Raw genomic sequence first — 27805 nt, forward strand, 5'->3', positions numbered from 1 at the left:
TAAAGTGGAAGAAGCACAAGAGAGAACATTACTGTTGAAAGAGGGTATGATATGAGATAAAGAATTTGAACTGGAGTGAGTTGAAGACAGAGTGCAGACACATACGTCTGAACCTGATGGCAGAGAGAAAATAATAAAAGAGTTGATGCCCATACGCAATATCACAAAGAGGAAGAGTCACTCGATCCCGTGACTCAGAATACTTCTTCGAAGAAAAACAACTTGCACCACTCCAGAACCACCAGTAGATGGCAGGAGTTGCAGAGCATGTGTGTCCACAGCCACACATGCCATCGAACAAAGACATCCTCCTGAACAAGAAGCCAAATGCCCCGTTAGTAAGCATGCACCAACAGACAGCAAGTACCGCATAAATCCTACAGCCCTTTCATACAACCTATTCAAAGCCCCCCCACCTTGTTTGTTTTGCTCAATCTATGCACACCTGACAAAGGGGTTTCCCAGTGAGGAGGCAGCAGTAAGAGTGCAGACCGTTTAAAAAAAAAAAGAAAAGAAAAGTCAGAGAGCAGCATCAAAGGCACTTTGCACAAAGGTGCACGTCATAACCGTGCTAATAAACCTGCAGAATAACTATGAGCGAGCAGGGGCACACATGCCCCATTAACACGCCATACGTGCATACCTAGTAATGCCACTATCACCCTCTATCTCCCTTCAGTGAGCTGTCAGACCCAGCTGCAGCAGCACTAAGATGACATTCTTGGATAGGGCAATTACAACACTACTTCCGTGCTACCTGAGAGAAAGATGACACCATCAAAAGATCACTGTTAATGCACTTCAGCGCTGCAGAGCTCTATGATCTATTTGTGACACTACCCAAAACCAGTGGGGATGCAGTCTTTGACGCTACTGTAACAGTTCTAAACAGGCATTTTGACCTGCAGCTCAATCCAAACTCTGAGTGATTCAAACTGCGCCAAGCCAAGCAAAAAGACACAGAATCAGTTGACATGTTCTATTCACGCTTGAGAAAACTGGCAAGTACATGTGTGAACATCAATCAACAGGAAGAAATACGGGCACAGACGATACAAGGATGTCATCAATGCTTTGACAGGTAATCCTATGGCAGCTAGGCATCTCCCTGGATGACATACTAGAATTGGCCTGATCCCACAAACTATTAAACAGCTAACTGGAAGATTTGGAGGCAGTACTAAGCTTGGGCGCAACTGCAGATGGGCCCCAGAAGATCAGCAGCATCAAAGAAAATTAGGTCAATGTGACCCAACAATGCCCAGCCCTTCTACCTCAGCAAGTAAACCATGATCACAGGGTGGTGGATGTGGCAACTGTGGAATGGAACACAAGGCCCTGAACAAATTCCCGACCAGGGGGTGAACTTGCTCCAAATGCAGCAAAGTGAACCACTTTGCAAAGGTATGCCGAAGCGGAATGTACACATACAGAGGCACAGAGCCCCTACCACTCTGAAGATAGAAGATGATGTTGTGAGTGAAGGCTTCTCAACCCGTGCCATGTTTCACATGTTCCACATTACTGAAGGTGACACAGGCACATTGCTGGGATGCCGCACAGTAGAACAAGTGAATGAGTCGCATGCAGACGCTTTGCTGGCTGTGTCTGCAACTGTTCAATGGCCTTGTGAAGCTGAAAGGAAGACAGATCAGACTACCTTTCGACAACTCTGTAAGACCTACGGTCCTGCGACAACAAAGGCCCATCGGCCTTAAAGAGGTTTTGAAATGTAGTTGACTCTGTCTTCCTTTCAACCTCCCAAGGCCAGTGAACAGTTGGGTCCACAAGTGGAGCAAGAATTGCGTGATCTGGAACAGAAAGGAGTAATCAAGAAGGTGACAAGCCCCACATCCTGGGTATCGTCGTTAGTCATCATAGCAAAACTGAAACAGCCAGGAACAATCAGACTATGGGTAGATATGAGACATCCTAATCAGGCTAGTCAAAGAGAGTGCCATATCATGCCAACCATGGATGACATAGTGGCAGACCTGAATGGTAGAAAATGATTCTTGAAGCTGGATCTAAATACAGGATACGATCAGCTAGAGGTTGACCCAGCCAGCCGATACATCACAACATTCTCCACACTTGTGGGCCTCTGGCGATACTGGAGAGTAAATTTTGGCATCTCTTCACCTGCAGAGGTGTTCCAAAAAAGTGAGACCCTATCCAGGCTGATTGGAATGATCAATGTAAGTGATGAAATACTAACCTTTTCGGAAAGTCTAGGAGAGAATCACAGCTAGGAGACTGTTGCCTGACGTTACAGCTAATGAAGTGTTTGTTCTAACAGAAATCCATCAAGATTTTTGGCTACATATTTCACATGATAGTCTGAAGGAACATCCCAAGAAAGCAGACCCCATAAACAACGTGTCCATACTCCAGGACCCAACAGAGGTGAGGAGCGTTATGGGGATGGCAACCTATTGTGGAAGGTTTATCCCTAGCCTGGTCATGCTATCAGAACCGCTCTGGATACTAACCAAGACAAACAGTCAGTAGCAGTGGGGCCTGGAATCAGAGAGGGCATTTCACGCAATCAAAAAAGCTGTCCTTGATGATGCCACCATGGCATACTTCAACACGCAGCAGAAGACAGAGTTAGTAGTTGACGCCAGCCCGGTAGGGCTAGGAGCAGTGCTTTAACAAGAAAAGACCGATGGAGTGCGAGTCCCAGTTGCCTATGACATTGGAGCACTCTCATACACCAAGACAAGATATGCTCAAATCAAGTGAGAAGCCTTGGCCATCTGGTGGGCGTGTCATTACTTTCACCTGTATCTGTGTGGAAGGCCTTTCTGGGTGGTCACAGTTCACAAACCGTGCATGCTGCTGTTCATTGGGGTCAATCAGGCTAGCACCCCGGGGGATCGAGAGATGGGTCATGCTCTGGAACCCTACTCCTCTGAAGTTATCTTGGAGGATTGAGAGATGGGCTGTGCAGCTGCAATCCTAGTCCTTTGAAGTCGGCTTATATCTGGGAATCAACAACCAAGCTTATTACCTGTCTAGGTAGCCCCCGCACTCCGAATAAACACCAGCATATGAAAAGGATGAAGGCATCAAGGAATTTGTGCAAATGATTATGCAGGAAGTATACCTGAAAGCACTCACCCTCCAAGAGATTTGAGAAGTGACTGGGAAGGATGAAGGTATCACCCGGGCGAAGGAGGCTGTCGCCGAGAGGCACTGGCAGCGGTTCCTTGATGGATCTGGGTTACTAACAAATGCCGAGCAAACTAATAGGAACCACCTATGGTGGGTGTGGAGTGATCTGAGTGAAAGCAAAGAGGGCCTGCTGTTAAGGGGATGACAAATAGTGATGCCACGGAGAATGTGGGCAAGGGTGATTGACCTGGCAAATCAAGGACACCAAGATGTGGTTAGAACGAAAGCCAGGGTATGCAACAAGGAGTGGTTCTCTGGAATTGATTCTCAAGTAGAGGAGAGAGTGCAGACCTACCACTCATGTGCCATCACTAGCAGAGACCCACCTCCAGCCCCTGTGCTTACTGAAGAACCAAGCTTCAAACTGTGGACCAAAATCAGTATGGATTTTGGAACCTTTCCACACAGACATCTAACAGTAGTACTCATGGACTTTCACACAAAGTTCCTGCTCATGGATCTAGTACAATCAATGGCCTTTTCAAAGGAGAGGCCCATCTTGGAGAAGATGGGCCCACCAGAAAAAATGACTTCTGACAATGGTCCACCATTTAAGGGACAGGAGTTCCAAGACTACCTGTCTTCTTTTGCCATCTGACACCAGAAAGAAACCCCCCAGTGGCCTCAAGCTAACAGGGAGGTAAAGAGGTTCATGAGAACTTTGGCCCTTGCCCTGAGGATAGGTGTTCATCAGGGAGAGGCCGCGGAGTGCTGCCTGCATCAGTTCCAAGAGGCATATTCGCAGATCCTGCATAGTACGACAGACTATCCCTTGTTGATCTCATGTTCTGAAGACCCACGAGAGACAGCTTCCTGACAGGTCTAGAGTGACAGACACCCACAATAGATGTCCAGGCCGCCCATGAGAAAAAAAAGACCACCAATGACAAAGCCAGTCTTGGACGAGGAGTGAAGGCCCCATCCCTCCGAGTCGGAGACAAGGTCATTATGCAGGAGCTATATCTACGGTGGAAGTTCCTGAAGATTGATGGCACCATGGTTACGGTGCAGCAAGGAGATCACACAGTGGTGGGAAACATGTCCTGGTTCAAAAAGATTTATGGCTCTACTGGTGCACCAGAAGACGTGGTTGGTGGATTAGATGACATGCCAACAGTGTTTTCTCACATTAGCATCACTGGAAGGAAATGCACTCTTGGGCGGGGGCAGATGCTCTAAGACGACCTGCTAGTGACCTGGCATCAAGTCAAAGTGGTGGAAAGCCATCTATGACCCTGGCTAGAGAAGCTCGAGACATGCAGCGTCGAAGGCAGGTGTGAACACGGAGCCTGGAGTCAGAGGAATGGCCTTTGGCCAAACCCTGCTATCAGCCAGAGTGTGAGAGACGACTTCTAGTCATAAATGACTTCTGAAGGATTATAGCATTTAATAAAAGTATGAGAGGGATGTAGAGTGCCTACCACCTCTAATATACTATGTTGCAATTTCTCACTTTGAGGGCCTGGTGTGGCCCGAGGAGATAAATAAAAGGGCGTATGGTCACTCGAGGCCAATGCTGACAACTGTACCATCTGTGTTATGTGTATTGTGTCCTGTATATAAATTATTTGCTGTGCCATCAGGAGTCCACAAGGTAGCAGACTCGACAGAGAGGAAGGCCACTGCCCGATGCTCCAGCCAATGCGCAATCCTAATCATCTGTCTTGCTGACAGCAGTTATAGGCCCTGAAAAGCCTCAGCCAGTGTGCTCTAGCCTTCTGCACTCACCCCCAGACATGATTCACAGTAGCCCCTACCACTTGGTCACACCACACTTTCATACCTCTAAGTGAGGGACCACTTGCAGATGACCATGCAATTCGTCCCCCCACAGTGGTTTCAGGCCTCAACTGGCCTCGATTAGCAGGCCCGCGACTCGCCCTCTACACCATTAGAGATCAGAGCTCCACATCTCCCCAGTCTGCAGGTATACCTCACCTACACCAACAGTTACTCAGGGACCTCTGGCCCAACATCGCCATTCAAGCCGACAAGGAGGAAGCATACTAGAGCACAGTCACTCCTGAGTCTCACTGCAGTGACGATTAATCCATCGGCATCTGTCAACTGTACTGCCTTCAAATAAGTCACAGTTGGTCAGGCTTTTTCAGGAATGCAGGGGCACTGCTTAGGAAGCAAGCATTCCACTCTGGGGTGGCGAAAGTGCAGCTTTATTTAATGTGGGACGCCAGAGCTTGCAACCCAGCCTGCCAGACAGCCATCTTCCTCTACAGCTTTCTGACGCACCATTATATGCTAAGAATTCATAAAAATCGTAAGACCTTTCCCTAAACTTGTGAAACTGGCATATAACAGACACATGTCTGTGATTTGTCTACATTGCTGATTTGTAACTGATCATTTTCCCTAACACTATGGGCCTTATTTACAATAAAGTGGCACAGCGCGGTGGTGCCCCAAAATTGGCAAAACCGTGCTACATCACTTTACAAACGCAAGACTATGTTGTATTAACAAGAATACTGTGCACCCCTGTGTTTCTCCCTGCGCTGAGGTTGCTGCCGTGCGCCAATGCAGCCACCCTTTCATCATGGTGCAAGGATGGCTGCGTTGCGGGGGAGATTGTTTTTCTGATGGAAAGGACACTTTCCTGCACAAAAACAATCTTCAATGGCATTTTACTCTTTCTGTGTGTGCTGCAGAATGCAGCAGAAATAGAAAGAGGAAGAAAACGAGGAGAAATGAAAGCATTTCTTCTCTTTGTGCCATGCTATTACCACTCCTGTGGTTGTGTTAGAATTTGGCGCTGCCTTAGGCTTACAAAATCTTGTAAATCTGAGGCAGTGTCAAAATGTAATGTGTGTTGTTGTGGCATGCCCACAGCAACACCCATTGCATGGCCCTTCCATGAAAAGTGCTGCTTGTGAAGGGGATGTATTTACAATCAGCCGCAAAAAGTGGCTTAATGCCACCTTGTAAAAATGGCGCAGTGCACAGCACCACCAGTGTAAGAAAATAAGCAATGGTGGTGCTAGGGACCCGTAAATGAGCCCCTACGCCTTTATAACTTCTCAGGAACACTACTACACATGAGCGCAGGGACTGTGTGGAGTGGCCCAAGCATTTGTTTGAGGCATCCCACTCCAAATGATGCAATGAGGACTGTAGTTTTTATAAAGTTCAACAGAGGAAAAGTGCACCCAAAGCAACGTTGCTGGTATGCATCTGGGAGGTAGAAATTTTGGGGGTGACAAAGACCCTGTTGAGGTGCACAAACAAGGGTGCAGTCACCCCAGCATAGATGTCAATAGACCCGATTCAGTCGGCAGACACCTCGATTTGTGAAACCCAAAATGGCTTATTTTTAGCTGTCTCCTTTCTGAAATTGTCTCTGCCGTCTCCCGTCTGAGATTGACTCTGCTTCATTGGAAGTCAATGGAATACTGCCCAGAAGAGTTAGCAATGTTTCGAGACAATGGCAGAGGACTTTCTGTTACTGCAAGTGCCGCTTTATCTGTTCACTTTGAATCTGGAAGTCTCAGGTCCATCATTAGTTACAAGAGAAAAGGGCAAAATCTTTCCATGGACGATATTTGTTATAGTAGTTCCAATAATACGTTTGTTAATTTTACCTGAAGTTTTGTCGTTTCTTAATCCTTTCACAAAAACATCTTTGACGAAGGCTTGGACTTCAGTGTCCTCACACACATCCTCATCTCCCTTGTAGTAAATAACTAGCACATCATTGACGAACCTGCAAGACAGAGTTCACAAAATGAATTTGTAGTCCAGTAAATCAATACCTTTCGAATAGTATGAAAGTATACATGATTAAATGCCTTTTATTTATATCTTCCTAAACTTGAACTTTTTCACAGAAAAAGAGTGTCACATGTTGCCCCAAAAAAATGTACGAACGACTGTCACACTGTGATCACTGAAATAGTGGTTAAGTGTATGAAGTATACTGACTCCAGCACTGGAGGGGAAGATAAGGAGAGGCCAGAAGTCATGAAAAATAGAAGGATGGAAAAAGGAAAGGTGAAAAGGCGTATTGACTTGAATCAAACTGGTCAGAATAATGAGGATGCCTAGGCCCTGATTTATAATTTTTGATGCTAAACTGTGCTAATGCAGTTTAGCATCAAAAAGTATACTGCTGGCTAGCGCCATCCCAAGACTCCGGCCGGGCGTCATATTTATGGGATGACGCTAGCCAGCAGTAAGGCCTGGTTAGCGTCAAAATATTTGACACTAACCGGGTGGGAGAGGCGTAGGGAAAACTGGAGGTTGTGCGTCAAACAATGGTGTTAGACAGGTTAGAGTCAAGAAACTCTAACCTGATTAGTGTCATATTTCGGCACACAATTCCCATGGGCATGACTCCTGTCAAAGTAAAGACAGGAGTCATGCCCACCAGCCCATTGGGACCAGTGCCATGTAAGGGGGCCCTAGTTAGGCCCCCCCATGCCACTACAATTTTTTTTTTTAAATACTCATCTCTACTTACCTCTACTTACCTGGGATGCGGTCCCCCCATCCTTAGGTGTCTTCCTGGTGTGGGTGGGTGGGGGTGTCCCTGGGGCCAGGGAAGGGCACCTGTGGGCTCTTTCCATGGTCTCTGACCATGAATATAGGCCCACAGGTCCCCTAACGACTGCCCATACCCAGGCGTTAAATAATGGCGCTAAGCAAGCTTAGCACCATTATTTAAGGCTACTATCCCCTGTGCATGATTTTAGCATGGTGGGATAAATATGGCGCAAGGGACATAGGACCTCATTACAACTTTGGCGGGCGGCGGAGGCCGCCCGCCAAAGTTGCGCGTCGTGAATACCGCACCGCGGTCGGAAGACCGCGGCGGGTATTCAGAGTTTTCCCCTGGGCTGGCGGGCGACCGCCAAAAGGCCGCCCGCCAGCCCAGGGGAAAACTACCTTCCCACGAGGACGCCGGCTCGTAATCGAGCCGGCGGAGTGGGAAGGTGCGACAGGTGCAGTGGCACCCGTCGCGTATTTCACTGTCTGCAATGCAGACAGTGAAATACAAAGTGGGGCCCTCTTACGGGGGCCCCTGCAGTGCCCATGCCATTGGCATGGGCACTGCAGGGGCCCCCAGGGGCCCCACGACAAGCAATACCGCCATCCTGTTCCTGGCGGCCGAACCGCCAGGAACAGGATGGCGGTATGGCTTGTCAGAATCCCCTCGGCGGCGCAGCAAGCTGTGCCGCCTTGGAGGATTCAAACGGGCCACGGGAAACTGGCGGGAGACCGCCAGTTTTCCTGTTCTGACCGCGGCGCACCGCCAGCCTGTCGGCGGTGCTCCCGCGTGCCGCGGCCCTGGCGGTTCTATACCGCCAGGGTCGTAATGAGGGCCTTAATGTTGTTTTCTGAGCCGGCCCGCTTACCTTGCATCTCATTGACGCAAGGTATGTTTCCACGTCCGGAAAATGACGTTAGCTCCATAACTTTGGCGCTAGACATGTCTAGCCCCAAATTATTAATATGGAGCTAGGTTTGCACTGAATTAGCGTAAAAACAATGATGCTAATTTGGGGCAAACAGAGTATAAATATGCCCCCTAATATTTTGAAGGTGGTGTTGGAAACTTAAAGATGGGTGTCAGACTTCTGTCAACCACAGTAAATAATTTATGTTTCACAATAGCACCAGCAAAAGTGTTTATCCTGAATCGAATCTACCAGAAGATTTGTCATATTTTAGATTATTTTAGACAGGAGAGGAAATTAAGCATATGTGTTCAACATTAACAAAAAGATGCCCTTTGAAAAAGTACTACCACTTCTAGAAAGATGGAGTAAAGTACCTCTGGCCCACCCTGATAGCAATCCATTTGTCTAATTTAAGGATGGCCATTGGCTCACTGGTCATCTCTGTACCTTGAAAGGAACCACCATTTCGGCGATTTTCTCCATGGTGCAATAAGATTGGTGGAGGTCACTGTTGATTTTAATAGCTGCTCACGCAATTTGTTACTGTTTTGTTTTCCAAAAATAAAATATATGGGGAAAGCTGTTTCTGAAAAACAAAAAACGAATGACCACCATGCCCTGCGAGTCTTCTCATGGAGGTCATTAATGTTTTTCTGTCCTGCACCATCATGAATTAACTTGCGGTGATGGACAGAAAAACAGGACACCATGCCATGAGTCCTAAATAAGGCAGGCCATGTAATTCTACACTGTCGGGCCATCGGAGGAAGCATTCCGCCAACAGAGCCAATGGAGGCTAAATCCACGGAAAGCTGGTGGCCCGTTCATGTTTACACAAAGCAGGTGGACAGACTGTCATGTTTGCAATGGAGAACACTGTCCTCCAAACTCTAAATCGGCCTCTTAGTGTAGTTAAGGAGGCATTCTTTCATTTCTGCACATTTAACCAACAGCATTCTGGATTAGCGATGACATAGTTTGCTTTCACTATTGCAAGTATTAGATGATTAATTCTAGAATATAAGGTGCTACTAACAGGACTGACTGAAAGTGGTAGAAATTAAATGGGCCCCTGGCATAGATGTAGGGGAGATCCCGTTGCATAGAAACACAGCAAAGTCTTGGGGTAAGTCAATGTGAATAAGTGTTTAGATAATGAGAAAGCAAACATGTGAGACAGAGAAAGGAGAGTCTAAGAAAAACAGGACAGGCCTCTGGAATAGGAAAAAGGAGACAGGATGAGTGAAAGATTGAGCTCAAATTGGCATTCATACACTATGCAACACGTATATTTTTATATATGCAAGCATATAAACAGATAAATATAAATGCTGAGATTACTTCATGCAACACCCATCAGAGAATGGACAGGCAAGATGAAAAGTGGAAGGAAAACGAAGCTACTGGGCTCAACGTAATGAAGTCACATTACTTGATGATGCTCTTTTTTAAGTTTAGCAACTTGACTCATTATGTTTAACCAGTGATGCAATATGAGGAGTATAACGAATGAAAGATGTGCTATGTAGGGCGTCATATTGTCAGGTCCGCTGTTGGAGGATTGAATTTGTGAAATACCTTACCTACTCTAAAAAAACTTCTACAACTCACTGACAAACCACTACATCGCAAAAGCTAGAAACAAAAGAAAAACATATTCTGACCCATAACACGTTTGACTTCTTTCACCAGCATTAATCTCCTTCAGTACCTAAGTTTCTAAAGAACTAGGGGCCAGATGTAGCAGAGCGTTTGTGAGTCGCAAACGGCGAAAAACACCGTTTGCGAGGCGCAAAAGCCTCACCGGTATGCAGAAATGCATTTTGCGAGTCGGATCCGACTCGCAAAATGAATTTCCGACTCGCAAATAGGAAGGGGTGTTCCCTTCCTATTTGCGACTCGCAATGCAATTCAATTCCATTTGCGACCGCGAAAGCGGTCGCAAATGGAATCGCAGTTACCATCCACTTAAAGTGGATGGTAACCCAGTCGCAAACGGGAAGGGGTCCCCATGGGACCCCTTCCCCTTTGTGAATGGCAAAAAAATATTTTTTCAGAGCAGGCAGTGGTCCAATGGACCACTACCTGCCCTGAAAAAATCAGAAACTAAAGGTTTCAGGTTTTTTTTCAAAGTGCAGCTCGTTTTACTTTAAGGAAAACGGGCTGCACTTACAAAAAAAAAACTGCTTTATTGAAAAGCAGTCACGGACATGGTGGTCTGCTGTCTCCAGCAGGCCACCATCCCCGTGAGTGCCCATCATCGCAATGGGGTCGCAAACTTTGACCCACCTCATTAATATTAATGAGGTGGGTCTTTGCGACGCCATTGCGAGTTGCAGATGGTGTCTGAGACACCTTTCTGCATACCAAATTGCGACTTGCAATTTGCGAGTCGCAGGGACTCGCAAATTGCAAGTCGCAATTTGGCGTTTTGCTACATCTGGCCCTTGTATATCTCATCAAGGCTTGTGGAACAACATTTTCCGCAACAGACCCTTACTCGGTGCACTTGTTGAAGAGCATCTTTCAGAGCTATCATCATTCACGTTTTGCAACCAGAGTATCTCCCATATATTAACTTTTCTATAAACATAAGGTTACTAACCAATTGAACCTTGCAATTTTCAGCACATTATCAATGTCACATTCTTAGGTAAAGTCACCGAAAGATCTCCTTAAACCAGGGTAGATTTCGTAAGACCCAAAAAGGCATCTGCAAATAAAATGAAATCTAGCAGCTGCCTGTCACGCTTTCATAATGAGTTTTTTTTTTTCAGTAAGAGCCATTAGGCCAGAAGCTGGATAATCACCTGCCAGCATCCCGGTAGCAACTTATCTGTCTTACCCTGCCCCAAACACAAGCACATTTCTATACACTTTTAAAATTTGGTGATCAGGATCGAGGAAGGGCTCTCTGCTCAGCACCTGCAGTTGTTACACAAGATAGTTTAACAATGCCTCTGTTCTGGTTTCCGAAAGCACACAGTTGCTTCTGCTTGCTGTATTGTCTCTAGCTCTGTAGCAAAGGAACCACATAAAGTAATTTCTACTGAAGCACATCTTGAGCTATCCCAAAATGCTAAGGGGCATATTTATACACTGTTTGCGCAGAATGTGGGTCAAAAATGTTGACGCACATTCGGCGCAAACCTTGCCCCATGTTTAAACTATGATGCCCGACCCCGCGGACGTCAAAAAAGCCTCTGTGTGAGTCATTTTTTGGATGCGGGAAACCGCCTTGCGTTAATGACATGCAAGGAAGGCGTTCCCGTCCAAGAAATGACTTTAAGGCCTGTGCGCCTTATTTATACTCCTGCGTCATGTTGATGCACAGGAGGGGGTGGGCCTTAAAAAACGGCGCACAGCCTGATGTGCGCCGTTTCTTAACACCTGGGTGAGGGCAGGTGTTAAGGGACATGTGGGCTCCATTCCATGGTCTCAGACCATGAAAGCAGTCCAGAGGTGCCCTTCCCTGCCCCCAGGTACCCCCCCTGCCACCCTCACCCACCCCAGGAGGACACCCATGGATGGGGGGGGGACCCATCACAGGTAAGTACAGGTAAGTTGAGGTAAGTATTATTATTTATTTTTTTAAAGTGGCATGGGGGGCCTAATTTGCCCCCCCCTACATGCCACTTTCTCCTATGGCCATGCCCAGGGGACAGAAGTCCCCTGTGCATGGCCATTGGGCAAGGGGGAATGACTCCTGCCTTTGCTAAGACAGGAGTCATTTCAATGGGGGTTGTGAGTCAAAAAATGGTGCAAGTCCGGTTTGAGCCGTGATTTTTTACTCAAACCTGACTTGCACCATTTTAGGACGCACAACCCCCATTTTCCCCTACGCCGGCGCTGCCTGGTTTGAGTCTTTTTTTTTTTACTCTGACCAGCCCGCAGCGCCGGCTAACGTCAATCCTTAAATAAGGCGCCTGCATTACAAGCCCACACACCACCTCCTCTAAGTAGGCCTTAGACTTGTTTGCTTTGCTACCCTGAGCAAGTCAAGTACTACAGTGGGGTACTTGGTTCCCAGCAAAGGGGAAACTGTGGACCTATTAGTCCTGCCCAACTAATAACTCACTTACTTACAGTGTTCATGTGATTTATTTATATTTAAATGAGTCCTCACACCTGAAATAGATACAAAAATGTAGCTAGTGTTCCAAAAATAGCATAAAGGTCTGTGTTTTATTTAGCATTCTGCGTGATTTCCATAAAATAATTTCATCCAAGTATAGTCCTGGTTCTGGCACTAGAACTGTATTAATTGCCACATGGGATGACCTCTGTCCTGACTTTGATACGATGCATCATCTCTCTTCTATACAGTGCCTTTCTTCTCCACAGCTATTCAACAATCCTCTATGATGATTGACCAATGCCTCCAAGCTACCGATCAATAGATGCAAATCAAGCAACTTTAGCTCAAATTGTTCAAAAGTGAAACATTCATGTGTGGAAAAGAATCAATTATCATCCTTTCAGCACCTGGCAAGAGGTTAAAAAAATATGCCTAGTAAACTCTAATTAAGAGACGTGTCGAGAAACCTCTAGCACTCACTGGAGTAGAAATTAGGGTGATTTTGTTTAAGCCTCTCTTGGAGGAACCATTGTGGAACTGATGGCCATCATTATGGGATCTATTCACCAAAATATTTTTTAGTAAGCAAAATAGTACTCCTATAGTACTACTTCACCTAGACACAATTACCATTCATATAGGTGCAGGTGGCGATCTCCACCAATGCACCTGTTATTTCTTATGGTCAGACATCTCCACCATGAGTGCAGTGAACTCACTTTGGGTGTAAATATGGGAGCGCCAAAGAGGCATGTCTCGACAATGCAGAATATCTTGTACAAAATGTGAGGAGCAAAGGAAAAATTAAGAAAGGAGACAAGTACAGATATACAAATATAAAAACACACCTACAAAACAGTAAGCTGACTATATTCACCAAAACTGTATCCACATCCTCTCCAGTACACTATCACTAAACAGGCTCAAATCTACTCCAGCTAAGCTCTGCAGTACACCATATATCACATATGGCCATTCACAGGTTTTGAATTGAAATAATGGATAAATCAAGGGAGGCAGGGAATAATACTATCAGCACACAGAAAATAATGTAAAAAAATTAAAGCAGAAACAGAACACAGAATTTCAATTCCACACCTACAAAGCTAGAAATGTATTCTTGTAAAAATAAAACAGATGCATGCACAAGCGCACAACATAAAACATAGGCAGAAATCTTCATTTCATATTGGATGCAGAACACATAGAAAGCTACGTTGCCATTCAACATACCGGCCATATGATGGTGTTGGTGGAATAAACAGTTCTGTCTCTACCAGTCCCATCATCAGATGAAACTCACTACATCATTAGTCAATCACAAACAGTCTGGCAACACAAGGCAAGTCACAGCCAAGCTAGTTTTTTCACCATGTTGATAAATTAATTTGTCCTCTTGCTGCTGAGTTTGAAAAACAATTTTTTGAGGAAGAAGGAGAGAGGATCTAGAGACAAAGGGGGTCATTCTGACCCTGGCGGCCGGTGACCGCCAGGGTCACCGACCACGGGAGCACCGCCAACAGGCTGGCGGTGCTCCCAAGGGCATTCTGACCGCGGCGGTTCAGCCGCGGCCAGAAAGGGTAAACCGGCGGTCTCCTGCCGGTTTACCACTGCCCTACAGAATCCTCCATGGCGGCGGAGCGCGCTCCGCCGCCATGGGGATTCTGACACCCGCTACCGCCATCCTGTTCCTGGCGGGTCTCCCGCCAGGAACAGGATGGCGGTAGGGGGTGCCGCGGGGCCCCTGGGGGCCCCTGCAGTGCCCATGCCAATGGCATGGGCACTGCAGGGGCCCCCGTAAGAGGGCCCCACAAAGTATTTCAGTGTCTGCAATGCAGACACTGAAATACGCGACGGGTGCCACTGCACCCGTCGCACCCCTGCAACTCCGCCGGCTCCATTCGGAGCCGGCATCCTCATTGCAGGGGCATTTCCGCTGGGCCGGCGGGCGCTCTTTTGGAGAGCGCCCGCCGGCCCAGCGGAAATGTAAGAATGGCCGCCGCGGTCTTTTGACCGCGGTGCGGTCATTTGTCGGCGGGACTTTGGTGGGCGGCCTCCGCCGCCCGCCAAAGTCGGAATCAGGCCCAAAGTTTGTTATCTTTGGTATGCCCATGGAAGCAGTAGCAGCAAGTTACAACTCTCTCCGAATGTGATCCTTGACATGGTTGCAGAGTGGGAATGGGAGCAAACTTCACCTATGGCCTGTTCCCAGAGAATCCTGCACATATCAAAATAATGGCTGCAATATAGTGACTGGCCAATGAAACCCTCCAGAATGGTCTTCTTGGAAATGGTGGACACCTCACAGGTAGGCTTACCATGATGTTTATGCCAAATACTGAGATACATCACCAGGCAAGTGTATCAGTATAATGTCAAGCTACAGTCACCAGTGGAAAAGTAATAGGTAGCAGGAAAGTTCTATTTCTTTGAGCACTTCAGTTCGGTCCTAGGTGCTATTAATTTTACGGACATTGGGTGCATCATTTATGCTCTGGACACTGCTGGCACATGTTGGAAATGGTCCTCTCTGCAGTGTCACCCCCAAACATTTTGCCTTTTACCCTCCACTTTTTGCTGAATTCATTTTTGTAGCCCTTAGGATTATGTGCACTTTGCCACTGCTAACCAGTGTTAAAGTGCTTGTGCTCTCCCCCTAAACATGGGTAAATTGCCTTATACCCAATTTGCATATTTAATTTATTTGTAAGTCCCTATTAAAGTGAACTGCATGTGCCCAGGGCCTGTAAATTAAATGGTACAAGTGGGCCTGCAGCACTGATGGTGCCACTCACATAAGTAGCCCCTTAACCCTGTCTCGAGCCTGCCATTGCAAGGCCTGTGTGTGCAGTGTCAGTGCCACCTCAACTTGACATTTAAAACTACTTGCCAAGCCTTAAACTCCCCTTTTCCTTCTTGCAAGTCACCCCTAAGGTAAGCCCTGGGTAACCCATAGGGCAGATTGCCATGTAAGTAAAAGGCAGGACATGTACCATCGTGTTTACCATTTCCTGGGAGTGAAAAACTCACTAATATGTTCTCCACTACTGTGAGGCCTGCTCCTCTCATACACTAACATTAGAACTGCCCTCATATACTTTTAAGTGGTAGACTCTGATTTGGAAGGAGTAGCTCTCTCATGTTTAGCGTAGTCAGAATGGTAATAGAAAATCCTGCTTATTGTTGAAATTGGAGTTAACATTACTATTTTAGAAATGCCATTTTTAGAAAGTGGGCATTTCTCTGCACTTACTGCCATCTGTGCCTTACAGCCTGTCTCCAATTCATGTTTGGTCTGTTCTGGTTGACAGCTTCCCTTGTGCGTTCCACCCAGAAAAACATAAACACAGGACACTCAGTCACATCTACATTAATCTGCATACTGAATGGGTCTCCCTGGGCAGGAAAGGTGGAGGGGCTCTCTCTTACATTTCAAAGACCAGTAGCCTGCCCTCACACAAAGGACTGATAACTTCTCACAGGGATCCTGGCAGACAGGACTGGGCTGAAAAGGGAACTTCTGCACTACAAAACCACTCTTTGAAGTTTCCCCCACGTCAAAGGCATTTTAGGATACATAAACTGAGTCTCTGACCCCACCAAATCAGAAACTCTTGGATCTACACCTGAACTTTGTCAGAGGAACTGTCTGGCTGCCCAAAGGACACATCTGGACTGCTTTGCTGAGAAGGACTGCTACTCTGCTTGTTGCCCTGCTGCCTGTTGGCATCTGACTGTGCTGGAAGGACTTTGCTTTTCCCAAAATTGCTCTCTAAGGGCTTGGATTGAGCTTGCCTCCTGTTCTGAAGTCTCGGGCCAACAAAGACTTCACCTGCTAGCTTTTAGCTAGTTCACCGACTTCATCTACGCCATCTACAACTTCAGCGACTGGAGCACTGACGCCGCAGACGAGCACGGACGCCGCAGCCTGCTCCCGCAGTGTTATTATTACACTGTGAAGTCAACACATCACATCTTGACCGACTGGATCCATCGACCCCGCCGAGTCACCAGGAATCGCCACCTCGCCACAGACACTGCACCAGCTCCCCCTGCAACCGGACAGATCTGACACTTCATCTCTCCTGCCACGGAGTACGGAACCAATGTCTCAGCTCCTTGGACGCCCTAAGGGAAAGACGCCTCATCAGTCTAGGATTGTGGTCCCTGCTTCGACAAGGGTGTATACCTCTGCCAACTAGAGACACTATTTCTAACAGTTTTCTTTATGAAGTATCCCTGTCGGCTCACAGAGCACAAATGCAGAGGAGGACCCAGGTTGTAAATAACTACAGTTGATAAGCAAACTTCATTGCATATCTTTCTCACAAGTGAACCATCCTCTAACGGCCAAAAGAAAATTGCCATTTTATTAGGATTTAGACTCATAACAAGTTTAATGGATTTTCACCTTGTGGTGAGTAGAATCCCAGCAAATGTATTCCAAATTTCACTCAGATGTGGTCACGAGTGACTGGACTGGTAATGTTCATGTTTTTCAGAATTATTAATGATATGCATTTCATTTTTCTGTTTCCCCATTTTATGATACATCCTTCAAAGTCCATTTGTGGCATGCCATTTGTGAGGCCTCATGTCTGATGAGTTGTGGGTTTCCCGTTTGTCCATTTTGAAGGACTCCTGTTTCATTTTAGGGGAAAGGGATTGGAGGCGGTACAATACAAGAATGCCAGGGGTTTACTCATAAATCTCCCTACCAGCCTCAAGTTGAATTACTCTAGGCACCCTTCCCTTCCCCATAGACCCCTGCCCTCCCCATGGCAGTCTGCAAATTGCAAAAATAAACCTTCCCTCTGAGCCCCTTTCCAGAGTGTTACAGATCACATGTTTGAATCCTGAAAGAGGCCATTAGCCTTTCACCATCAACTGCCACTTAACCATAGGCAACATAATGCAAAATACTATTTAGTTGTGTATCACTTCACTTCCAAGCCTGCTATCCCCCAACCAACTACTCACAAATTGCCGTCACAACATCCTATGCAATGTTCCGCATACCCTTCTAAACAGCAGACATGCCCCATGGTTGGGTATCAATGTGTTCATAACATACCTATACGGAACCACAGGTGTAACCTCACTATTACACGTTTGACAGAACATTACACACATCCAACACTACATAGACAAGCCACATTAAATACATATTTGTAAAGTTCAGGATCACCAGAAGGCTGTCTTTGCATTGATAACATATGTCTATAGCTATCTGACGTGGTGTTAGGCATTTTATCAACTTTAAGAGGATGAATAGTTAAGTGGACTAAGGAAATCAAACCTGTCACAATGGGGTCAAAGCAGTAACCTTGAAGCAGGTGTATTAGTCACTGAGCTGCAAACCTGGATGTATACTTGCAGGAGCTGACTGGGAACTCAAAGCAGCCCTGGCAAATTTTGTCCGACCAGCCCCAATATGGTGCATAGAGAGAAAGCCTGACCACTACAATGGGATTTGTGGCATTCCCCCACCCAAGAAAATTTGGGTAACAATGGCAAAAACGGTGCATTCTACAACACGTTTTTCATGAAATATTCAATTGTATTTGTTTTTAAAGCATAGTACACAATGACCTTACAGTGCAACAGGATACAGAAATCTTTATGGTGGTTCTTCAATGACTCTATCACCATCACCCTCTAAAAGTGTTTCTCATCTCCCCATAACCCCTCTCTCACATTTATTTCATTTGTCTAAAGCGCCTCTACTACCAGCGTAGGGTGTTGAAGCACCATACATCACATACACAGACAATAAATCATACATGTGTAAATCATTGTATAGAAAATGTTGACAAAGGGGACTACAAAGTGTAAGATTCACATGTAAACCATACTGGTAGGCATTTTTTAAGAGTGCGTGGTATGGGGAAGCATAAATGTAGGATTCAGAACTTAATACAGTGGTGCCATGCAGTTTGTATGCCTCTCTTTGACTTATGAACTGCACAGTAACAAAAGGAGCTCTCTGACAAAAGCAGTATCGCACTGAGGTACGGACATAAAATACTGTTCTGTGATCTACATAGTATATGTTCTTTGCAGCAGGCATGTTAACTATCAGCGCTACCTTAGGGTACTCAAAACTGCCACCAGACAAAATCTCGATCTCTCTCCAGCAGGTACATTAATTACCAGAGTTATCTTGGCACTTTTATTGTTGACTGAAAACTGTTGGATATACAAGGAACTCTGCAGTGCTTTTAAAACTGCTGCACTGATACAAAACCGGCACCCCAGTAACAAATTTGCCCACCCGCTCACTTCCCTCTGTTCCAGCTTCCCGGGGAAACGCCTGATGCCAGGTACGCTGGTAGGGCCTTGCATACTTGGGTATTGGCATCTCTCAACAGCAAGGCTCAGCTAGGCATACAGCACATCATATTAAAACAGCACAAATGAATACAGAACTCTGAACACAAACCTGATATAGACCCAAGGGATTATTTAGGTTTGGGGGATGCTGGACAACTGCCAGAAGTTGGCAGATTTCCTGTTCACCTTATTTGGAGTTTACATCTATGTCCTGCTTCCACAAAGATAAATAACTGACAAAATATGAAAATAACTGTCTATTAAAGCATCCACCAACACTGAAAATCATCAGTTGCTTACCACACATCTACATGTGCATTATAACTGTGCCATTTCAAAAATAACAATGCCCCTTTTTGTCACCCTCGAAATTCACTAAAAGTTAATTTTTTCCTAGTTTTCGAATCTCTGTATATTATTAAATGATTGATAGTTATAAAAAATATGTGATGCACATGTAAGAATTGTAATATTTAATATTTATGCAGAAGACATTGCAAGGTGAATGATTTCTGTCAGCTGTTACATAAATGTGGTACTAGAATATAATTGCAGAATATCGTTTGACATAAATATGTTGCTCTAAATATTTTCTACAAAAGTATCTCCCACTGGAGTTAATGATAGAAGATGTGCACCCAATGGGTCGATATTTTTTTAAACTATATTTAGGACATCAATATTTATCTCCAACGCTATTTTTGAACACCATATTCCACCATACAACCCTTAGATATTGAATGTCATTGTCAACTTAATATGTGTGAACTTTGTAAACTTAATAATAATGAATGGCTGTCAGTCCGGTCTGTTTTCAAATTAGTGACATTATTTAAGACCTGCTGTAGATGGTGGTCAAGAATGCAAAACAGGAAGTGTCTGCATTCTGCTTGACATTAGAAGTAAAACGCCTGCCTTGGCAGCAAAATGTTTGCCAGTCATACCCAGCGTCACGCGGGCTGTCATCGACTTCAATGCTGAAATGTAGAGGTTACTGAGGTCCCTAGTGATCCTTAAGTGATGCAGCTTCATTTTTTAACTCCACCATAGAATCAAACTGATTTTACCAAACATAAGACTTGGAAAGTAAGTGCCAGCCACTATATTTTTCACCTGTACGCAACAGATACAGGAATGGTATATATTTTGTAATATTGCCACAATTGAAGGCTTGGTACACTACTCAAAGCCATATCAGAGGTAAGAAATGAAGAAAGGACAATCGAGCCTGACACATAGACCACAGCAGAATTTTGGTGAAGAATACGGATGCTGGCAAACACAAAAACACGTTAAAAGAACTGTATGGAACTGCTCAAGGCATCCTTAATGATCTTTTAATTTCTTCAAGAAGACTCCAATAAGTCTTGACATTTAGTGATGGAGAATATACTATATATATCGTGGATGTTTTGTAGAGCAATACTGTCCTACTTTTGGTTATTGCAGAGCTCTATGTGGTTTGAGCACAGTGCAATGGGGATGAGTAAGAGTAAGATCAATTATAGAGGGCCCAATTCTTCAACACAGTTCCCAGACGCAAGAAATTAAGTTGATGAAAGCAAGTCAAGAAGTTCAGATTTAGAGTTTTCCTGAAGCGCATGTAATTGGACTTTGCCCTTGGACTTGTATGATATTGATCTATTTTTTTAAATATGCATAATTTCTCAAACTATAGAAACTGCAGGGATTGTTAGCCACCTAAGAATTGGTTTGGCCCCTCTGGACTCAAATACTACCTTCGCCACTGGTTTCAATCTGTTAGATTTATCCAAGAGCGTGTATTACTTGCAGTTAGAGAACATGCTGGCACACAGGGGCTTTGTCATAGTAGATCATGTAAAGCTTTCAAAATACTTCATTTCTCCATAATTACATGTCCTCATTTTTGTTTCTGACACAGTATTGCAAAATCCACGTGAAAGCTAATGCTATGTCTACTTGTCTCATGTCAGACATGGATTATAAACAGCGTGAACAATATGCCTTTATCATTGTTACAGTGTAAAACTCACAAAGACTGTAGTGTTAATGCATGCACAATGTACGCTTAGAAGCAGCTACCACATCCATCAGTCATCACCCATTTCACGTTATATTCCTGTTTGCCATCTTAAGGGAATGTGAATAAGTGAAGGCATCCCATGTTCAATGGTAACATTTTCCTAATGCCGACCTCTGACAAGGGCTTATATTTGAATATGAAGATCTATGTGCTACAGCTACAGCTACACCTTTGTGGACTGGATGCAACCAATTTTGCGAATTTGTTCCTGTAGTACAGACTGGATTTTACAGAAAAGAGGAACAATATTGTGAAATATAAGGACATTTTAGCTTATGAGCAGTTTGGTTTCTGACTTTTGAGTCATCAAAAAAAACTGTGGTTATATAGTTTCCAATTGTATGTCTTGACAGTATCTGTTAATATTTAGGTTTTTGTATATTATATTTTTTTTGGTGAAATTGCTTATTAGTTTCTTGGTCTTTTTTTGTTCTGTCTTCTGATTTTGTTGATCTGTCTGATTCTATGTGTGTTATCTATTCTATTTTCTATCTTTCAGCACTGTGTGTTCTCCTTCATGTTCATTTTGTTTGTGTGATTGACTCATTAGGGGTTTGGTTTGTTTATTTTGCATTTATTGTGAATTTTCTTATTGCATAAAAAGTGTTATATCATTCTGTGGAGCATAAATAAATTAGACTTTTTTTGATAAAATTCATCCTTAGTTTATCTGTTTGTGTGTTTATTAACATAATAGAGAGGGATCTATTTATACCTCTGGTAAGTCACCCCTCATCTCTCTCGTTATTCGATTTGGGGGCCCTGCTTTCTACTTGTTCCAGACATGTCCACTCCACGCACAGAAGAGGCCCACAGTGATGACAGCAGCTCTGTCCAACTGGATCTAGATGACCAGCCCGGCCCATCTGGGAACTCAGGACAGTCGGTTCCCCTCACACTGGCACAAGCCACAACAGAGCCTCCCACCTCTGGAAACACCAGCACAGCACCCACCCAGCGGGCCCATACCTCTGTCCCCAAGACACGTCAAACAGCAGTGTGTCCACCACTACAGGGAACCTAGGCTAACCCACCACCCCAAGAACAGCAGGGACCTGGGGGCAGTGGCAGTGGGCACACGGTTCAGGGGACAGAGGCCCAGGAACACAGGGGAACTGGGAGGGCTGCTGTGCGACAGGGGGAGGACAGGCCTAGGGAACCCACTCTCCACGAGGCCCTCTCCAACATCATGGGAGCCTACCACCATTCCCAGGAGACGATGGCAACGGTACTGGCCAAGTTTCAGGAGACCCAGCGGCTGCAGGAGGAACAGTATTTGGGGTTCAGGGAGGAACTCAAATCCATCAATACACCCTGGGCACCATTGTAGGGGTGCTGAAGGAACTCGTGAACACCAGGAGGGACACAGTGGCGCACCATGGGGCCCCTGACACTAGCCTGGACGATGAACTGCCCACCACCTCCGCCGGCGCTAGTGGACAGGAGGCACCGCCGCAGGACCTCGACACCAGCACCCAACCTCCCTGCAGATGGAGAACCACCCAGCAAGCGGTCCCTGAGATCCAGGACAAAGACAGAGAACAATGCCAAGACCCCCTCCAAGAAATGAGACCACCCTGATTGTCATCTTTCTATCCCACTTTGTCACCCTGTCCATCCATCAACTGCCCCAGCTCCACTTCCTATGCCCCTGTGGACAATGCACCTGTGAAACAAATAAACAAATACACTGGACTCTGCCATGGACATTCCTCCACCATCACCCCTGATGATTTTACAACCCCCTCCACTATTTAGCACTTAAATAAACACCCTTAAATCACAAAACTATCTGGAGTCAGTCTGTGCTTTCACAAATGTGTATTTGCTATAACCGAGGAAAAATGCAATATCCATTGTATTGTCAACATACCTAGGTCACACAGCTCTAGTCCATGAGGAGACATAGCAGAGGTCACACAGTGGGACCCACATCTGTGAAATCGAAAGGGAAAGTGACAAATCAGGGTCCATACACTGGGTGAAAATGACAGACAGATGAGAGGTAGAACAAGTGTATCAGATGTAGCAGGCAGTGATGTCTTCTTACGTGTGTCTCACTAGAAGTATTGATGAATCTCCTGTGTTTCTGTTGTCGATATCCCCTTCTGCTTCCTGGTCTTCACTGTCTGCAGGCTCCACAGCTGCCACAAGACCTCCTTCTGGACCATCCTCCTGCAGAAAAGGCACCTGTTGTCGCAAAGCCAAGCTGTGCAGCAAACAGCAGGCCACGATGATCTGGCACACCTTCTTTGGTGAGTAGAATAGGGAACCACCCGTCATATGTAGGCACCTGAACCTGGCCTTCAGGAGGCCAAAGGTCCTCTCTATAACCCTCCTAGTTCACCCATGTGCCTCATTGTAGCGTTCCTCTGCTCTTGTCCTGGGATTCCTCACTGGGGTCAGTAGTCATGACAGGTTGGGGTACCCAGAGTCACCTGCAAATATCAAGTGACAACTGTTAGACACACACTAACCCTTAGGGACAACCCCATTCCCAGACACCTAGTCACACTGTATAGGGTCCATGTCCTCACCTAATAGCCACACATGGTGCCTCTGGAGTTGCCCCATCACATAAGGGATGCTGCTATTCCTAAGAATGTAAGCGTCATGCACTGAGCCAGGAAACTTGGCATTCACATGGGAGATGTACTGGTCGGCCAAACACAACATCTGCACATTCATTGAATGGTAACTCTTCCGGTTTCTGTACACCTGTTCACTCCTGCGGGGGGGGACCAAGGCCACATGTGTCTCAATGGCACCTATGATGTTGGGTATATGTCCCAAAGCATAGAAGTCACCTTTCACTGTAGGCAAATCCTCCACCTGAGGGAATACGATGTAGCTGCGCATGTGTTTCAGCAGGGCAGACAACACTCTGGACAACACGTTGGAGAACATATACTGGGACATCCCTGATGCTATGGCCACTATCGTCTGAAAAGACCCACTTGCCAGGATATGGAGTACTGACAGCACCTGCACTAGAGGGGGGATACCTGTGGGATGGCGGATAGCTGACATCAGGTCCAGCTCCAACTGGGCACACAGTTCATGGATTGTGGCACGGCCCAGTCTGTAGGTGACAATTACATGTCACTCTTCCATTGTTGACAGGTCCACCAGCGATCTGTACACCAGAGGATGCCACCATCTCCTCACCTGCCCCAGCAGACGTGCTCTATGGAGGAGAACAGCGAGCAGAGGGTCAGCCAACACTGAGGTACGAAAACACAACTTTATTGCACACATTTTTCAATCCGCTATGTGCCTGTCTTAGTGTGTATGCAAGGCCTAGATATGTGTGACGCATTTAAAAATAATGCCATGTGGCCCCCTGAAATGGCTGCTGCCTGACCTGTAAGGTGGGACAATGGGACCACGGAGGAGTTGGAGAAACTAGTGGATGGGGTCCTCCCCCAGTACACGCTACTCTACGGTCCTCCAGACAAACAGGTAAGTACATTGTGAGCATGCTGTATGGGCAATGCCTGTGTGGAGTGGTGTGTATGGAAGATAGGGGGGGGAGAAAGAGGCGTGCATGAAACGATAGTGAGTGTATGTGCATCATGGCAAGGGTGGAAATGCGGGTCAATGACTGTGACGGTCCAGACGGTTATATCTTCTCCTTTTCCCCTGTACTATTCCTGTAGGTCAGCGCCCAACAGAAGAAGGATTTTTGGTGTGCCATCGCCAAGGAAGTTCGGACCCTGGGGGTCCACCACAGACGGAGCACCCACTGCCGTAAAAGATGGGAGGACATTTGCTGCTGGAGCAAGAAGATGGCGTAGGCCCAGCGGGGATGGCCTCCCAACGTGGGAGGGGTGCCCGTCGCACCATGACATGATCCCCCTGATGTTCCGGATCCTGGCAGTGGCGTACCCGGGGTTGGATGGGCGCTTGAGAGCATCACAGCAGCCACAAGGGGGTGAGTACACTCTCATTCAGCTGAACCAGGGCGCATTGGAGGTCTCTTCTGTGGGTACCCCTAGGCCAGGGCGAGTTAAATAGGCAAGGTCCCTTCATAAGGCAGGCTATGTGGCACCCCACCCCACCAGTGTTAAGAGCCAACTACACCTAGTCAGGCTCCTGTGACTTCCATGTGTGCAGCAATCGGGCATAGGCCTTGTACCCCATGTCCCTGTGATTAATTAGGGAACTCTAACTGCATGGCGTAGTGCAGAGGGCTGCTGTGTCTGTAGTGTCCACCAACTGTAGCGGTATTGCATGCACTGAACATGTCTTTCTTCTGTCTTCCCCCCCTCCCTTTTTGTGGTCTACCTGTTCTTCTGTGCAATAGCATCATCAGGCGGAGGAGCAGTGGCACCGAAGCAGGAGGGAGCTGCATCCCACATGGCCCTGGAGGGCGAGACAACAGAGTCTGAAGGCACCAGTGGGATGGAGAGCGAGGGGAGCTCCACGGCGGGGACAGGAGCTGAGACCAGCGACACAGACTCCTCCTCTGATGGGAGCTCCCTTGCGGTGGCGGGCCCCTCTGTGCCCCCGCATCTACAGGTACAGCTGCCACCCCCCCTACCAGCACCACCCTCCCAGCAGCCCCTCAGCGTGTGTCCCGTGCCCTCTCACCCAGGAGGGTGGGCATCTCCTTCGTCCCAGGCACCTTAGCCCCTGCCCCTGTCAGCCCTGCTGCCCTCAGTGAGGAGGCCATTGACCTCCTCAGATCCCTCACTGTTGGGCAGTCTACCATTCTGAATGCCATCCAGGGTGTAGAGAGGCAGTTGCAACAGGCGAATGCGTACCTGGAGGGCATTCATTCTGGTCAGGCAGCCCAACAGTGAGCTTTTCAGACGCTGGCCTCAGCACTGATGGCAGCCATTGTCCCTGTGTCCAGCCTCCCCCCTCCAACTTCCTCCACCCAGACCCAATCCCCTGCACCTCAGCCTATCCCACGCACACCTCAGACCAGCATGCACACACCTCAACACACAAGGGTAGCTCTGGCAAACATAAGCACCACACATCCCACAGGCACTCACACAAGCTTCATACACATGCACACATACCAACATCCACTGCCTCCACTGTGTCCCCCTCCTCCTCGTCTCCCTCCTCCCTCCCTGTCATGTCTCCACTCACACCTGCATGCACTACCTCTTCAGCCACTACCTCCATCACCAGCACGCCCATCACCACACACAGCTCATGTGCACTCACCTTCCCCCACTACCATTCACACATCCCTTGTGTCCTATCCCAGTGTGTCTGTGAGCCGACCTTTCACGGTACACAAACGCAGTCACACACCCACCAAACAGCCATCCACCTCACGACAGCCTCCAGCCCATGCACCTTCACCCAAAGTCAGCAAACGTACACCTCCTACAACCACTACCTTTTCCTCCACTCCCAAACCCCCTCCATCTACCCGTCCCAGTGTGTCTAAAAAACGTTTCCTGTCAAACCTTGACCTCTTCCCCTCACCTCCCCCACCCCTTCCGTCCCCTAGGGCACGCCTTTCCAGGTCCCAACCCAGCACCTCAGCCACCTCATCACCGGGAACGCCAGCAGTGACTGGCTTCTGGAGTGCGCCAAGCAGTAGGGCAGCCAGTGTGCCAAGGAGCCAGACCACGGACAGTCCCCCACCTCAGAAACATAAAAAGTTGGCCACAGCCCGGAGGGATAAGGGCAAAACACCTGCCACCAAGGGCTCTCCCAGGACTACAGTTGGGAGTGGCAAGACAGCTGCGCCACCATCCAAGGAGCCGCCAACCTGCACGGCGGACAAGACCACCACGAGCACCGCTGCCAAGGACACTGCCGCCACCATCACCGCTTCCCAGGACACCGCCGCCACCAGCACCGCGTCCCAGGACACCGTCGCCACCAGCACTGCATCCCAGGACACCGCCGCCACCAGCACCGCTGCCAAGGACTCCGCCGCCACCAGCACAGAACACCGCCGCCACCAGCACCGCTGCCAAGGACATCGCTTCCCAGGACACTGCCGCCACCAGCACGCTCACTGAACCACCCACCAGCACTGGTGGAGAAAGGCATCCACTACATCAGTCCTTGGCAGGATGAAGCACTCTGGCCACAAAGCCCCCTCCAGAACCAGCGGAGATGCACATCCACTACCTCAGTCCTTGGCAGGATGAAGCACTCTGGGCACAAAGCCCCCTCCAGAACCAGTGTAGAAAGGCATCCAGTACCTCTGTCCTTGGCAGAATGAAGCACTCTGGGCACAAAGCCCCCTCCAGAACCAGTGGAGACTGTTATTCACTTGTGAGACTGTGGCTTTGCACTCCCCAGGATGCAGCAGTGGGCAAACCACCCACCCGGCCGCCCTTGCTACAAATTGGGGTTTCGTGCCGGGCAGCACCTTTTAAAACCCCTTTCGCCCCTCGGGGCCTGTTGGGGTAATTTATTTTAAAATGCCTCTGCCCCCATTGGGCCATCCTCCTTGCGCTGCCCCCCTCTTTCTGTTTCCGTCCTGCGCCCCACTTGCGCTCGGCCCAGAACGGGAGGGGGCCGGGTGTTTGTTTTGCGGGGTGGGCGCTTCCGGTCCCCCTGCCATTTCTTATTTTCACACCCTGTCCGGCGCATTTTGCTGGGGGCCTCGGAGTGGTTTCTGCTCCGGCCCTCTGAGCTTCCTGCAGTCGCGGGCCTTCGCCCAGGGTGGTTGGGGGGTGTGAATGTAATGTATCAACATGTATTTGGGTGTGTGTTGTAGTGGGTGAGGGTGGGGGTGTTGCGTGTGTGTGTCACTCTCTT

At 47.3% G+C, this 27805-nt stretch overlaps 1 protein-coding gene across 3 annotated transcripts in view; it reads right to left on the reverse strand.

The window, feature by feature from the left end:
* Nucleotides 1-27805, reverse strand: part of LOC138300727 (polyunsaturated fatty acid 5-lipoxygenase-like) — a 1327404-nt gene that overhangs the window by 466200 nt on the left and 833399 nt on the right. For all 3 annotated transcript variants that reach the window (XM_069240434.1, XM_069240433.1, XM_069240436.1), the window contains exon 11: nt 6771-6892. In XM_069240434.1, the coding sequence (XP_069096535.1) occupies nt 6771-6892 (122 nt within the window). The remainder of the gene's footprint in view (nt 1-6770; nt 6893-27805) is intronic.

The sequence above is a fragment of the Pleurodeles waltl genome, chromosome 6, assembly GCF_031143425.1.
Source record: "Pleurodeles waltl isolate 20211129_DDA chromosome 6, aPleWal1.hap1.20221129, whole genome shotgun sequence".
Taxonomy (NCBI): domain Eukaryota; kingdom Metazoa; phylum Chordata; class Amphibia; order Caudata; family Salamandridae; genus Pleurodeles; species Pleurodeles waltl.